This window comes from Heliconius melpomene, chromosome 1 (assembly GCF_056956725.1).
Source record: "Heliconius melpomene rosina isolate 202511_hmr_F chromosome 1, ASM5695672v1, whole genome shotgun sequence".
In the NCBI taxonomy this organism is placed as follows: domain Eukaryota; kingdom Metazoa; phylum Arthropoda; class Insecta; order Lepidoptera; family Nymphalidae; genus Heliconius; species Heliconius melpomene.
In genome coordinates this window covers 17,418,994-17,434,172 of record NC_140389.1, presented here as the reverse complement: position 1 = coordinate 17,434,172, position 15,179 = coordinate 17,418,994, and the positions used below count along the sequence as shown (strand labels likewise).

The 15,179-nt window shown below is 38.6% G+C and overlaps 3 protein-coding genes across 3 annotated transcripts; 2 read left to right on the top strand and 1 right to left on the bottom strand.

Annotated features, from left to right (window-relative positions):
- Nucleotides 1-187: 187 nt before the first annotated feature.
- Nucleotides 188-3,329, bottom strand: LOC146541830 (dynein axonemal intermediate chain 2-like). The gene is made up of 7 exons (XM_085194496.1): nt 3,032-3,329; nt 2,809-2,956; nt 1,984-2,727; nt 1,728-1,906; nt 1,517-1,649; nt 1,308-1,412; nt 188-920 (listed from the first exon to the last, which is right to left on the bottom strand). Exons 1-7 carry the CDS (start codon nt 3,226-3,228, stop codon nt 732-734), a joined length of 1,695 nt encoding a protein of 564 aa, XP_085050622.1. The 5' UTR covers nt 3,229-3,329; the 3' UTR covers nt 188-731.
- A 497-nt stretch (nt 3,330-3,826) lies between these two features.
- On the top strand, nt 3,827-13,220 carry LOC146541829 (putative OPA3-like protein CG13603). The gene is made up of 4 exons (XM_085194436.1): nt 3,827-3,934; nt 6,374-6,560; nt 9,487-9,566; nt 12,051-13,220. Exons 1-4 carry the CDS (start codon nt 3,872-3,874, stop codon nt 12,213-12,215), a joined length of 495 nt encoding a protein of 164 aa, XP_085050562.1. The 5' UTR covers nt 3,827-3,871; the 3' UTR covers nt 12,216-13,220.
- A 21-nt stretch (nt 13,221-13,241) lies between these two features.
- On the top strand, nt 13,242-14,453 carry LOC146541828 (uncharacterized). The gene is made up of 2 exons (XM_085194462.1): nt 13,242-14,029; nt 14,099-14,453. Exons 1-2 carry the CDS (start codon nt 13,913-13,915, stop codon nt 14,321-14,323), a joined length of 342 nt encoding a protein of 113 aa, XP_085050588.1. The 5' UTR covers nt 13,242-13,912; the 3' UTR covers nt 14,324-14,453.
- The last annotated feature ends 726 nt before the right edge of the window (nt 14,454-15,179 follow it).

The following is a 15,179-nucleotide window of genomic DNA, read 5'->3' as shown; positions in this document are numbered from 1 at the left end:
TACAAATCCGAATAGCGCTCCGGAGAGCTTGCCGCGCGCTGTCACCGACACCGAGGCGTCAACCGCCAGCGTCATCTCATAGGGTTATATACTATACTTATAGTATAGAATGGTAAGCCAACTGTCAACGAAGTAAATTGTAACATCACTTTGGTGAATCGATTTGCTAATGGTGTGCCGGATTGATTTTAGGGCTTTTTATTTTTACCATTTCAACAAAAAAAAATTGAAATTGCTTTAAGTTTTTTTATTTTCATTTTTGTTAGATATACAAATGATACGTGATTAATAAGTAGCGTGTAGCTCAACCTAGCTAGCTGGAGCTAGCACTCCATGGTAGTATTTTATTTTTAATTTGGTAATATTTTACCAATATAACTTAAGTATTCGTAAGAATGCCTTAAGGCGTAAAGAACATTTAAAAATCCAACAAATCATAAATATATCAGCTTTTTATTTTCATAATAACATGATTATCCTAATAACACGAACAAGGTACATCTGAGCGTGATGAGAACCATACAAGTTACAATATTATATATATAAGTTACAATGTTATACTCGTAGTATAAGTATGTATAATATTATTACAAATAGCATTTTCAATAAGAAGCATATTTTGGTATAACAATTAATATAGCTACATGATTTTAATTATTTATATATCTTCCAAAACTTATAGCCGACATATTATTATGTATATATCTATCTATATGGCCTCTCCGTGCAGGCTACATGGCGGCGAGCTCCTTCTTGACGAGTTGCAGGTACTCGGTGGCGGCGTCGGAGAGGTCGCGGTCGCCGGTGACCTCTGTGTCTGAGGCCACGGGGCTGCCCTCGCCCGCCGTCCTCAGCTTCAGCCGGAACTCGCGCATGCGCGCCTCCAATATACGCTCGCGCTTGCTCTCGCGCTCGAATATCTGAGTGCATGAAAGCAGTTTGAGGTGCGACTGTAGCGACGGTTGTGGGTTCATTTCCCACTCAGGGTAATGTAATATTTAGTGTTGTCATTTTCTCGTTCTGATAACGAAACACGGCGTTGAGTCCCACTACCACAACACGCAGTGCATCCAGGATTCGAAGGTAAATGGGAAACAGGAGAGTCTTAATTTGGTAATCTCAACACTAGGTTTCAAGGTTCCCTCTGTCTACCCTTATGTATGCGGGAAACTAAAAAATGTCAGTAGTAACTTAATGTGTAATAGGTTCATTATTCAAAAAGAGCTTCAACATTTAATGATGAACAGCTGATGATATATAGTGATATTATAAGCGGACTTACATAGTTAAGTCACTCAAGCACTAACCGCAGTAAGGAGACCTTTATCATTTTTGTCGGATCGGATCATATTTTGCGACAGCTCGATCATATAGATGTTACCCTTGCGACTTCCGCACGCGGCGAATTGGCCCTGTTGCATAGGTACATTTATTTTATCGTAACACAACTAATTACATCACGATTACTTAAGGAAATAGCATATTGTAATTAATATTGTATTGGTGGCACAATCACCCCGTCGTGGAAGCGCGCGCGCAGCAGCGGCTCCTCGCACACCTGCATGGTCAGCACGGGCTCGTGCTGGCGCCGCAGCAGGTCCCACGTGGCGAGCACTCCGTTCCATTGCGTCACTAGCATAAGTGACAAGCTGTAGGAATATAACCATAAATTGAAATTATATCATAAATGCATGGTTTATAATGAATGCGCTTCGTCATTATACTACCGCGACGGGCTCCAAGTAGCAGCGGTAATTTTATGGCGAAGTGATGGAGACCAAACCACTGCAGACTCTCGACAATCTTCACTCCATATGCGAACTGTCCAATCACCCACGGTAAGGAAATTCTTCAAAAAGCCAGGATTACGTTCCAATGACCATACTGGACCGAGATGTGCTTCATACTGAAATACAAAATGTACTTGTACTTTTGATATCTTATAAAATAAACAAATATTTTGAGATTTGGCATAATATGTACCTTTGCTGGCAACTTTTCCATGGGAGTTTTGCCTTTACGATTCCCTGCAATCACTAGTCCATTTTCAGTACCAGTCATAAACCGTGTGGGTATTGTAGATTCATACTCGAGAACGCTAATTCCATTCGACGTTGCCATGCTTTGGACGTCGAAAGATGATTTTACAACGTCCATAATCATTTCATCTGTTGGTTCACTCATGTTGCGGATATCCCACCATTTACAGGCGCCGTCGGGACCTCCCGAAAAAAATTCTTGTCCTGACTTGGAATTAATATACAATACATTTCGCACTAGTTCTCTATGTGCTACATGTGGCGCGCAGGTCACTGTGGGCGGTCCACCTCGTCGTCGGTCCCACACGCCCACTTGCCCATTCATCAGCCCACCTATTAGCGTGTTATGATCTCGAGGATTGAACTGCAGGTCCAACAAAGCCGCCGCCGGCGGAGTTAAGACAACTTCAGGGTAATTGGCGTTTTCTAAGTCCCATATATAAGAATCGATTGGAGCTCGCGGGTTGTGATTAAAGTCAACGTCAACATAAGTCACCGCGAAGCTGTGCCCTCCTTCGGGCTCCCAGCATATGGAGCTGATAGGGCGTCCGCCGCCGCTAGCTGTGTCACGATAGACATTCACAGTGCGGCAGCTGCTCTTCTCGACGGGCGGAAGGGACGACATTTCTGCGTAGTAAGTACGATACATGTCAGTCGCATTATTTTGCTGAACATAGTGCTCCATATCCTAAATTAATAAAAATACCGTACACATTGCCGTTACTTTTGCTTACATCATATAAACATAATATAACTGTGCCCTTCTTACCGAAGCGAGAGTCATCACGCAGTGGATGTAGTTGTCATCTTTTTCAATCTTCCTCCGGTAGCGCTGTGTCGCTTCGGGGTCTACGACGTTCACGTCTTTGGGCCACCCGCCCTCTGCGTGATTAGCACCAGTGGTCGTATATTCAGCTCTAAATTGTTGTTAATATACGATTAATTACAAGACGAAGGTTGGAAGCAATTGAAAGTAAAGTTAAATATCTTACCGAATCGTATTGACTTTGTGTTTAGAGAAATTGGGCGTGTTCTGCGTGGGCTGGTGCACGGGGTTGCGCAGTATGTACAGCTTCTGTTCGGCGGGGTTGCAGGCGATGCTGTCGCACAGCTCGGGACCCTGCTCGCAGAACAAAGGCTGTCGACCAAAATCGCAACGTCTCTTTGTATACGTATAAGCTATATCCATGTTTGTATATAAATAATAAATTTGTAGAATATATCATATATACATATATTTTGATTAGATCTTTTGAAATATGATTGATTTATGAGAGAAATTGTATTTAAAAGAAAAAAATAAAGAAGTTAAGAAAAAAGTTTATTTTATATAATAAGTTTGTATAACACGGCATTTTAAAACATCTTAGAAGATTTGAATCATTGTGGCTACCATAAAAATATTAATAATTTAATTTAAGCAATAATTATCATTATTGCGAGATGACAATGAGACTTTCGAACAGCTTCTAACAGAGTGGATCACAGAGTCCTTTTGATTTTGATTTGAAATTGTCTTTAATGGACTGTCCTTTACTATCATAAATTATTATGACATTGGTTCAAATTAATCAAAAAAAATGCTTCGAGTCGCTTACGCTTTATTGGCAATATGTTGGCAAGATTAGTAAATTTATTAAAAATAATCTTTTAGTTTTAGTAAATTTACAAAAATTGTCAACCCCACGGCCCCCACGCGTGACTTTTTCTATATTTTCTACCAAACTAAGCATCGTGGGCAGCTGCTTTTTTCTAGTATTCTCATTACTCATTACGTCGCTATTCGCGGCCGGTGCCAGACGTTGGATGCTGTATCACTTACCAGGACTTAGATGTGCACGTGCTGCGCGGCCCCCACGATACCAGTTACGTTTGTGAAATTCACGATACCAGGGGTAAGGGTTAAAAAATCTTATCTATCATGTATGATATCTAACTACTCTAATTAATGCATCCACTCCATGCATGTTTAAGTCCAGACCAACCAATATTCGTAGTCGCAAATATTGAAATATTTGTATTTAATTGTTTGATACTGATTTTATAAAGCACACGCATTTTGGCACGTCCGCTCGTTAGCTGCGGTTGGACTATACTAAAATCGAATAAGAACACATAATTTTTTGTGCTCGTATTTCTCGGCCCGTTTTTTAGACTAATCCTTCATGTAGGGTATACTTAATTGATCGAAGCTTAAATGTTGTAATTAGACATTTATGTACTTTATAAAAGTATACCGCGACGACGCAACGTCCTATCCTATCCTATCCTATATCTTATAAAACAAAGTCGCTTTTCGTGTCTGTCTGAACTTTCTAACTCTTCTTCTTCTAAACCACCCAACGGATTTTGATGCGGTTTTCACCATTAGGTCGAGTGTTTCTCAGGGAAGGTTTATATATAGTTTATTATTTGTACATTCTTATGTAATCCTATATCTTATAAAACAAAGTCGCTTTTCGTGTCTGTCTGAACTTTCTAACTCTTCTTCTTCTAAACCACCCAACGGATTTTGATGCGGTTTTCACCATTAGGTCGAGTGTTTCTCAGGGAAGGTTTATATATAGTTTATTATTTGTACATTCTTATGTAAATTAACATAAATACGATAAATGTATATAAAGTCCTACCCGTTGAGACACTTTCACGCATGCGCTGCTTTAATGGTAAGTACTATATGAAAATAATGTACTGGAGTATTGTTCCTCTTAATGAGATCTACAAAAAAGTCCGCAATGGCATATTCGTATCTTTTAAAAATAACGCGTAGTGATCATATTTCTGTCTAAAAATTGTAATTTCAATATATTTTTTATTGTGAGGGATATTTTTCCATAATTATATTAATCCTTATCCTTTAAAATACTTCATTAAATTTCTACGTTAAACTAAGATAAAATTTGCTTTTTACGCTATTTCGAAATTGCGAATAGTTTTAGAGAAAAACGCATTTAATTGTTAACTCATCACGCTGTTCACACATCAGCTGTATCGAGTCCGGTTTTACTTATCCCTTACTCTCAGCATATAAATAAGTATATTAGTTACGTTGGCCATTTTATGTAGATCAAAACTGTCTTTTACTGTTTTTCATTTTAATAAGTACTTTAGAAGTTGTTACAATATCAAAAAATCCTTGCTGCGAAACGCGCCCTGCGACGTTTTGCTTATTATACAAGCGCGTCCGCCTGCCTTACACGCATCGGTGGTTCAGTGGTAGAATGCTCGCCTGCCACGCGGGCGGCCCGGGTTCGATTCCCGGCCGATGCATTCTATTTAACTTTCCTCACAGGTGGCCACGTAGTGCTTGCTTTTCATCAGGGACAGAATACCCTCTTCAGCATTAACCACAAGCTCGAAAAAAAAACCCACCTGCCTCTATAGCAACGAAGATTTAGATGCGTTTGCACGTATTGGATAATTGGAGTTAAATGTATTATTTCAGCGCGATATATTTGGTTTCATATTTTTTGTAGTAGTTATTAGTAGGTAGGTTTTTGTTTATAATTTCTTCCGTTTAAAAATAGTCATTTAAATATATTTTAATAAGTACTTGAAAAGATTTACAAAGAAGATTTTAGACAGATTTAAAATTACGGTACCTACTAAAAAATCCTTGCTGTGTAAAACAATTGGAAAATCTTATTGAAACTACGAAAATGCGGGTTGCATTAGAGTTTAATTAATTTTCACATTATCTTAAGTGCTTTGCAAACATACATTATATGAATAATCCAGTAGTAAAAGCGGGCGAAGCCGCAAGGGGGTCGCTAGTATTTTTATATAATAGAAAGATTTTCAAAAAGATATTTCTATTACCAAAATAAATTAAAAAAAGGAGTAAACTTATTAAAATAGTTTTTATTATTTTTCATATAAATGAAGCGTCTTTCTAATGTATGACAATTGACATTGCAATGGCATATGTCTCCATCTAGACAAAAGTGTGCGGCGTGGTTTTTTCGTATCCTGTGTGACATAAGTTATACGACGCCACATAGGACGCTCCAAGGTCATGTCATGAATAGAGAGACGTAAAGTGGTATGGTTGTGGATCAGTTCCCGATGTTCCGCCTGGCGACGCTGCTCGCGCGACAGCTCAGCTCTCCGCTTGCGACGCGGATTAAAGTTCATTATCTCTTTTAAACTTGCTGAACGTGGAGATTTTGTTTAGTGAGTCTTTGACTCTGCTACGTTGAGTGATGCCACATAATCTCTTTGCGTTTAAAGCGAAAGCTCTTCGTTCGTCATTTTATATTTCAACAGATTTTTTATATATTTCCTATTTTGTGCGATTTTGACGATCTACTCGATGTATATGTTTGTTTGTCCAGAGCTTCGCAATATCGAATCCCCGCGTCGGGGCGGCGGCGTGCGTGAAGATCGCAACGGCGTTCAGCGCGTGTGAGTGGAGCGCGCGCGCGCTGTCGCTCCGGCTGGCGGGCGTGCGCCTGCCCGCGCGCTCTCGCCCGCCGCCGCTGCCGCCCGGCGCGGCCATCGAGCTCGGGGGGAACCTCCTGGGTCAGTGCTGTTCGTATCATATTGTAAAACAAGTCTATCAGTCTTGCTTTTAAATATACAGTAGAAACTCGATTATCCGGCCCTCAGTTAAACGGATTCGCGATTATCCGGACTATTATTTTTTATTTTATACAACCTACTACAATAAAATAATAAAAAAATATATGTACCTACTTACGTAAATCTATATTACTTAATATATCTATATACTTATCTATATTATAATAAAACAATAAAAAAAATTGTCTGTACATTTAGTATTTTTGACTGAAATGGATAACGAATAATCACTTAAAAAGAATAGTAGACGGGGGGAATTTTATAAGGAGATGTATGAATATGATGACGCCTCAGTCTCATGTAACAGTGAAATGCTGACTCTGGATGTAGCTGATGGCGACATCAGTATAAAAGAAGTTGAGAGTGCAATACAAAACCTGAAATGTAAGTCAGCGGAAGCGGATGGAGTTACTGCCGAGATGATAAAATATAGTGGGCCACGCGTCTGGACTTGTTCTGGTTTTTGTGCAATTTATGCTGGAAATCAGGTGAGGTCCTAGACGATTGGCGAAATGCAGTCATCATGCCTTTGTATAAATGGAAAGGTTCACAGATAGATTGCGCAAGCCATAGGGCTATCAGTTTGATTACCTTAGGTAGTAAAGTTTATGCTAAAATTCTAGCGAGAAAAATGCAAGAGAGATCCGAAAGGCTGTTGTGGGAGGCCCAAGGACGCTTTAGTCCTAGAAGAGGGTGTATGGATCTTTTCCCTCCGCATGATCACGGAAAAATTTTTGGCTGTTAACCAAAAAGTTATCTGTGCTTTTGTGGACTTGGAAAAGGCATTTGACAGAGTTGTAAGAGCCAAATTATGTGAGATGCTACCCCGGTACAATGTGAACGGACCCTTGCTGCAGGGTGTAAGGTCTCTTTACAGAGATTACTCAGCCTTCGTGTGAGTAGGAGCTGGCATGTCGCCTTGGTTTGACATTGTAGGGAACATTTCATATTCAACATTAATATTATTATATTTACTAGAATCATCCGCACGCAACGCATTTAAATTGTAAAACCTGTTCCGAGTTTTTTGCTATGCGTGTCGTAGGCTGCTAGCGAGGATCGCCACGTTTAAAGAGTCGGTTAGAATCGCTCACTTGTGTATCTCTCGCTCTCTTATGCTCTCTTAGCTTGCATTCAATTTTCAACTTTAACTTCTTGCTATTACGTGCTAGTTTAGCTTATATTTTCTTTTGGTATTTATTTAAATTTCTTATTTCCTTCTGTGAGTGTTAAATTATTTTCTCTTCATATAACGTTAAATAAATTTGGACGATTTCTCCACAATATTTGCATCTTTAATTTTACTCCAGTAGTGTAAAATAAATATTAAATAATATTAAAGAGCGATCTCACATATTGACCGCTATAACATCAATTGGGTGTTAAACAAGGTTGCGCCATGTCAGCTTGGTTGTCTAATTTGTATTTGGATAGCTGTCTCCAAGGAGTGATATAGAAGTGAAAGTAGGTGACTTGAACGTGAATAGCCTGCTTTACGCAGATGATGCAGTGATCATTGCATCATCAGAATGCGAGTTGCAGGCATTGGTCACCACCCTGAAAGAAGGGTGTGAAAATAATGGTCTCAGCCTGAATGCGAGTAAGACAAAGGTTCTGGTATTTGAGAGAAATGAAGAGAGGACGGAATGCAATGTCAGTGTGAATGGTAAGATATTAGAACAAGTGAATGAGGTGGTGTACTTGGGAAGTATGTTCAGTAGAGGTGGAAGGTACGAGATGGATGTGGAAAGGCACTCCTTTCCACATCCATCTCGTGCCGATGCCGATAGCTGGGTGCCGAGTGCCGATAGCTGGGTTAACAGAGTCTTAGTTGCATTGATGAGACGGCGAGACGTCAGCATAGCTGCGCGTTTGGCCGCACATAAAGCAGTGTTGGTACCGACGTTGTTATACGGCAGCGAAACATGGGTATTACAGAAAAAGAATGAAAGAAAGATGAATGCCGTGGAGATGCGATCTCTTCGTAGGATATGCGGAGTTAGCTTAGCTGATCGAATCCGCAATGAAGAGATACACAGAATGAAGAAGAACGTGCTCAGCTGGTTTGAGAACGAATGATGAGATGTTGATCAAATAAGTGATGAAAGAATGGCAAAAAAAGATGGAAAAGTGAGCGGTAAGAGAGGTAAGGGGAGACCTCGGTTGACCTTCGAAAACACAGTATCAAAGATACTGGGGGAAGGTCACGTAAAAAGGACGAGGATCCCCTGGAGGGCATATATGAAGGGGTTGATGACAATGGACTAGGAGAAAGAGGTATGTAGAGACCGTAGCGTTTGGCGCTCCGTTCTTTCTGATTACCCCGCTGGGGATGAAGCGTGAAGCTATGTATGTGTATGTATATATTTTTATCTTATAGGTGAAGGCAGTATTTTAGCTGGATCTCTTTTTAACGTGCATTCTCCTATAGCGTAATATTGTCTTTTTTTTCGTACATTCTCCTTAGTGTGTTTTTCATTCAACATGACATTGGCGAAAAAATTAGTGCTACTGGCACGCTCGGAACGCCATAAATAAAGAACAACAACAATGATGTAGTTCAAGCGGGCGAAGCCGCGAGCGGGCCACTAGTGCATACATAATTTATATATGTATAAATCGTACGAGTATGTTGGAAAATGTAAATAATTGTGTGATAATAGTTGGAAAACGTTGATTTTTGTTGATATGTACTTGTTGCTTTTAATAGACATATAACAATCTTGTGCTACATATGCACAAAACCACCATTTTCGATTATCTGAACGACTAACGACAACAATTAGTCCTGTTAATCGAGTTTCTACTGTATTTGGAAAAAGTACCATAACAATAAAATTTACAATATTCTCTGTTTGTCGTTCAGGTGAAGCAATCATTTTTGCTCTAGGATCGCTTATCATCATTTTTGAAGTAAATCGACAGGCGACAAATAAAGAGTTGAAGGTAAGGTAATAAAGCGACGGCTCGATTGTAAAGTAGAAAAACAACATTTTAGAAATTAAATATTTATTTTTAAAGATTTAGGCCGTCATGGCGACAGAAGGGACTGGGTGACTGTAACGCGACGGTTGTGGATTCGATTCCCACTCGCGAGAATAAATTATTATTTCTTAATATTTTCATTTCTGCGCTCTGGCGCCAAGGCAAAAAGTACGGCGTTGAATTTCGCCACTCAACAAGCAATGCCTCAAAAAATTTGGCGAAAAGTAAGAAATGCAGTGTCTTAACCTTAGGTTCCCTCTGCCTTGCTATGAAATCATACTTTTCCTCAAATCTCTATATATACCTAATAAAACAGTAAAAATATTTGGTCTGTACATTTAGTATTGTTGGCTGAAATGGATAGAAGGGCACTCAAAAAGAATAATAGAAAGCAAAAATATATATTTTTAATTTCTTGTCTGTCTGTCTGTATGTCTGTCTGTCTGCCTGTCTGTCTGTCTGTATGTATGGCCATGCTAATCTCTGAAAGTACTGAACCGATTTACGTAAAACTTTCACCAATTTCTTTGTTTTAACCCAACTTAACATCTAGTTTGTTTCTTCAAAATCGGTTCATTAAAAAAAATTGAGCATGAGTTCATTCTGCAAATATATAGCAATCCATATCTATACTTTTAATAAATCTGTATATTTTGTTTGTAATTAATCTGTATTTTAAACCGACTTTTAAAACAAGGAGGAGGTTCTCAATTAATTATTTTCGATTCGATATTCGATTCATTTATTCGATTAATTATTTTGGATTTGATTTCGATATTGGATTATTCGATTCGATTTGGGTATTTTTTGTAATCATTACAGTTATTTTACAAATAATATTATTAATCCTTACCCAAATCTATAATTTAAAATTTAAGGCTGTTTCTGAACGAGTAAATTAAATTATTCTTTGACATCAACACATTTGACTGCAAGACAATTCTGTTTATTAAATTAATAATCATGTAGATCAAGCGAGCGAAGACGTCGGAGGGTCACTAGTCGTCAATAAAAATAAATATATCGTCAATTTTATATATTTAATAATTCACACTTTAACTTAGAAACAAAGTTTTATGCATAATTTTTTTAATATCACTATACAATAAACTTACTAATTACAATAGAATTTTAAAGGTACCTAAGTAGAAATACTTCTGAGATCTCAAAAACAACATTTTGAGAGAGCCAATACGAGTGTATTGATATTTTGACTTTAGGCTCCCAATCACCGGTATTCTTGTCTCAAAGTTTTTTCATACTTCTCTTTCATCGACGTCGATTAGCTCGCTGTTTCCATTACAACACTTCCACTCCCTACTTTCCGCCGATTTGCGAGGCCTTGCATGTTGAGTGAAGCCACGTTTCGCTTCGTTGTCACCACAGCGAGTAAATGAAAATATTAAATCATTTCCTTCCCCAGAATGGAAATCGAACTTACACCCGTCACCCTAACAGTCTTGACACTGTTTAATTTTTAACAAACATTTTATCCGAATCCAAGTCACTTAGTTGTCTTATCTAATTCTACTTTCTTATCACGATCGCATCGCTTCAGATGTTCGCTTCTGGAACTGAAAAAAAATATTAATTCCACTGTGTCGTTTTTAGAATCGAATTTATAAGGTGTTAAAAAGTAATTTTAAAAATTACTAACTTTTATACAATAGTTATTTGCATAAATAGTATATAAAAAAATCATAGCATGTCTTATTTTATAACAACTCTCCTATTTCTAATTAAAAATTAAACCAGTTTATTATGTAATTATATATTCAAAATTAAGTATTTCGAAATATCGCATTTTATACTAAACTAGCGGCCCGCCCGCGGCTTCGCCTGCGTGAACTACGTTATTATTAATTTCTGTCTCTATGAGTACCTACGCCCTATAAGTGACGTTCATGCAAAATTTGAGACTCCTAGCATTTGTAGTAACGAAGTTTCATACAAACTTTCAACCCCAAAAACAACCCCTTAGAAGTCGAATGTTACAAATTCCTATCATAGCGAGCACCTACGTCCTATAAGTAACTGATATGAAAATTTGAGATTCCTAGCACATGTAGTTTCTAAAATTTCGTGATGAGTGAGTGACTTTTCGATTTTATATATATAGATAACGGAAGTGCAAAGTAGCACATTATCTCATCATTTTGTTTTGATTAATGAAATAAAGTAGAAAATGAATGGATGTTTTGACGAACGAATCCTTTATTCAAAACTCAATTATGCGGAAATATGTTTGTTTTGTGTAGAAAATTATTGAGTCCCAAAAATGAACTTTAGATGATGTATCGGCCGTTTGGTTCCTTCAACTACGAAATCATTGTCTTTTCTAAATATAAACCTATGAAAGATCACCGATTACGGTTGTATTTTTGCAAAAGATATCTTCTTTTATTTATGGTAGTTTTGAATTAAAGCAGCGAAATGTTATCGAAGGAGTTAGATGAGCAGTCGCAGTGGCTAGCGATTTCGCTCTCACTGCAGGAGTTGCAGCGCGAGGTGCGTCTGCAGCAGCTGGACCTGGAGCGCCTGCACGTCGCCTTGATGGAGCTTCAGTTACACCGCGATGAGGAACACAAGTCACCAAATACTTTGAAATAATCAATACTACGCGTTTTATGTAGTTTTTAGAAGATAATTGATTTGTAATTTTTAAGCATTTAATCTATAAATTAAAACATAAAAAAAATATGTTGTAAAAAAAAACCGAACGAAGCGGCGCGGGGCAGCTGGTATAGTTAGTAATATTATTTTTGGAAATGGAATATTAATGTTAGGTACATACGTGTAAAACATTTTATTATTAACTAGCGGACGCGCGCAGCTTCGCTTACGTATTTAGGGGTGAATTCTAATAAACCATGGAACATGTGTTCAATGAAATATTTTTAACAGTCTAAATTTCAAATTTTATAAAAATCGGTGGCGTTTTAAAGATTTTTCCAAACAAACTTCCAACCCCTTATTTGCACCCTTAGGGGGTGGATTCTAGAAAACCATGAAACACGTGTTCAATTAAATATTTTTAAAAGTCTAAATTTCAAATTTTATAAAAATCGGTGGCGACTTAAGAATTTGTCCATGCAAATTTTCAACCCCTTATTTGCACCCTTATGGAAAAAACTCTAGAAAACCATGAAACACGTGTTCAATTAAATACTTTTAAGTCTGAATTTCAAATTTTATAAGAATCGGTGCCGATTTTTTTTTTTCCATACTAACTTTCAACCCCTATTTCACCCCTTTAGGGTTAAAATTTTTCAAAATCCCTTCTTAGTGGATGTCCAGATTACGAAAGTAAACATCTGTCCAAATTTCACGGTTCTACGCATAGCGGTTACGGCTGTGCGTGCGTCTTACCTCAGTCAGTGAGGACAAGTCTTTTTATATATTTATTAATAAAATCGTTTTTAAAAATTGCTTGTGCGTTTGTAATTGCTTGAACCCACAACCGTCGTGTTTAAAGTCACACGCTTGTGCCACTGCGCCACGACGACGGCCTCGTTAAGTAATTCAAATATTTTGCGAATTTATTTGATTTTGCGCCCATATTGTGTTGTATTTTTTTTTTCATTTTCATTTCATCGTTTAAGAATATTTATAATAATTAATTTATAATAATTAATAATAATTTATTATTTATAATAATTAATAATAATAATTAATGTCTATTGAATGTAATGCAGGATAGCTGCCAACTAATGTAATAGATTGTGATTGTACCATTGATTTTGAAAAGAGCAACTGTTGAGTTGAGACCCGCTGGTAGCTCTTCCTTTAATAAAATGTTCATTCGACAATTTAAAAGTGCTTATTAATAGTGTAGTTGAATAAATAATATTTTAAAATTGAATAATTTCAAGAAAAATATTTAGTTATTAGGTATTAAGGTAGGTTCTTGCGTAAACGCCGATCCCGATCCTAAACCTTGGTATTTTTTATTGTGTGTATTTCAACTAATTAAGCCGCATCTAACGATTTAGATCTGCTTTCCTCATTAATATTGCTTTTATTTTAATAGGCATTACTAGTGACGGACGCTTATCGTATTAATTGGCTCCAAAGCAGATAGAGTCCGCCGGCGCGCGGCGGAGAGTGCAGCGACGTGCGGAGAGAACGGAACATGACGACGTGTACGTTATGGCTTTGCGTTATGTTCTCAGTTATATCAATGTCCCAATTACAAAATGACTTCCCGTTCAAGACCGTGGTTGAAAAAGGTGAGTAGAGGAGAGTTGTGTTGATGTATGAGTAGACAATAAACCAGAGGCCTCAGTATACCGATCACATTAAGTAAGATGACTGTCCGTAATGCTTTATACATTGTTTCAAGTAAAGCTGTCGCCGACTACGAGCCGACGAAAGAGTCGAGTTTCACAATTCCTCACAACCAGTGCTCCGGCCTCATAGACCAGGTTGTATGCGAGTTGCGATGTTAGGTTACGTCGAGGGGGTACGTCAGTAACGGTACGTGCGTGTCGCAGGCGCTGCTGTGCGGCGCGCGCGGTGTGGCGGGCGCGGTGCGCGTGGAGGTGCGCGAGCACGCCGCCTTCGCGACCGTGCACGTGGACGCGCGCCTACGCAGCGCCGGCGTGAGGCGCGCGCACTGCGCCGGGCCCGCGCACGTCGCGCTCGCCGTGGGCTGCCTCGTGACCGAAAAACGCGCGCGGTCCAGGCGGCATGCGCTGCGCCCCCTCGCGCTGGACTAACTTAAGACAGAACTCATATACTTCCTCACATGATTATTAATGAATATTAGGTACAAATAAATATATCCTAATTCACCTGCCCCATTCTGTTTTCTTGTACATATAGGTACAGGTGGAAGCGTCAGCTCCTTTTACGGGAACAGCGTATAGGGTAAAATATTTCAAACCCAATAACTAAATAAATGAATCAAGATACCTCAACAGTTTGGACGTAGAATTTTTTTTCATTTCACGATGTTTATCCATACCAACAACGTAAACACGTACCTAATACTACAAAACTTTATCGCCAATACCTACGACTCGATTTCGGAATGAGGCGTTTTAAACTTTCCGCCGGCGGTACTCAACTCCGTGCTTTGACCCAGAGCGAAGAAATAGTTAATACATACATAATGCATTTAAATAAATAGTTATATGGGGCAGTAATATCTGACGATTATCATCACTATTTTAGCCATATTCACCATTTCTTCTTCACTGCGGTCGTGGTCGTCGTTTTAAAGTGTGTGTAAGCGTGACTGTGGGTGGTGCACCACACAGTCCGACCGCGTGCCATTCTACGCGGGTGCACTCACAAGGAGTTCTCTTGAGATATACCGTATGGCCTCTGACTTTCAATTCACCCTTGAACTACATGGCGTTGCAAGGAAAAATCTGGATCCGGATGGTTGAACGATGAAGAACAAACGTTTAATGCGGAGTTCTCGAGGATGGACTCGTGGCTAAGTAGCACCGATATTACGCGAGTGAGGATCTGTAAACAGAGATTAACGATATTTAATAATAAGTTTCAGTCACCATTTCACCATCAGAGTTATCAATGGCCACGTGCTGGCGTGCCAGATACAGATAC

What these genes read in the sequence shown, in the direction of transcription:
- LOC146541830 (XM_085194496.1), bottom strand. Translation starts at nt 3,228, where the DNA reads ATGGATATAGCTTATACGTATACAAAGAGACGTTGCGATTTTGGTCGA. An exon ending in GCGCGCGCTTCCACGACGGG is followed by an intron (nt 1,413 to 1,516) that starts GTGATTGTGCCA and finishes CCTATGCAACAG; the next exon opens with GGCCAATTCGCCGCGTGCGG. An exon ending in ATAAAGGTCTCCTTACTGCG is followed by an intron (nt 921 to 1,307) that starts GTTAGTGCTTGA and finishes TCATGCACTCAG; the next exon opens with ATATTCGAGCGCGAGAGCAA.
- LOC146541829 (XM_085194436.1), top strand. Translation starts at nt 3,872, where the DNA reads ATGTGCACGTGCTGCGCGGCCCCCACGATACCAGTTACGTTTGTGAAA. An exon ending in TGAAATTCACGATACCAGGG is followed by an intron (nt 3,935 to 6,373) that starts GTAAGGGTTAAA and finishes TTGTTTGTCCAG; the next exon opens with AGCTTCGCAATATCGAATCC. An exon ending in GCTCGGGGGGAACCTCCTGG is followed by an intron (nt 6,561 to 9,486) that starts GTCAGTGCTGTT and finishes TTTGTCGTTCAG; the next exon opens with GTGAAGCAATCATTTTTGCT.
- LOC146541828 (XM_085194462.1), top strand. Translation starts at nt 13,913, where the DNA reads ATGACTGTCCGTAATGCTTTATACATTGTTTCAAGTAAAGCTGTCGCC. An exon ending in GCTCCGGCCTCATAGACCAG is followed by an intron (nt 14,030 to 14,098) that starts GTTGTATGCGAG and finishes TGCGTGTCGCAG; the next exon opens with GCGCTGCTGTGCGGCGCGCG.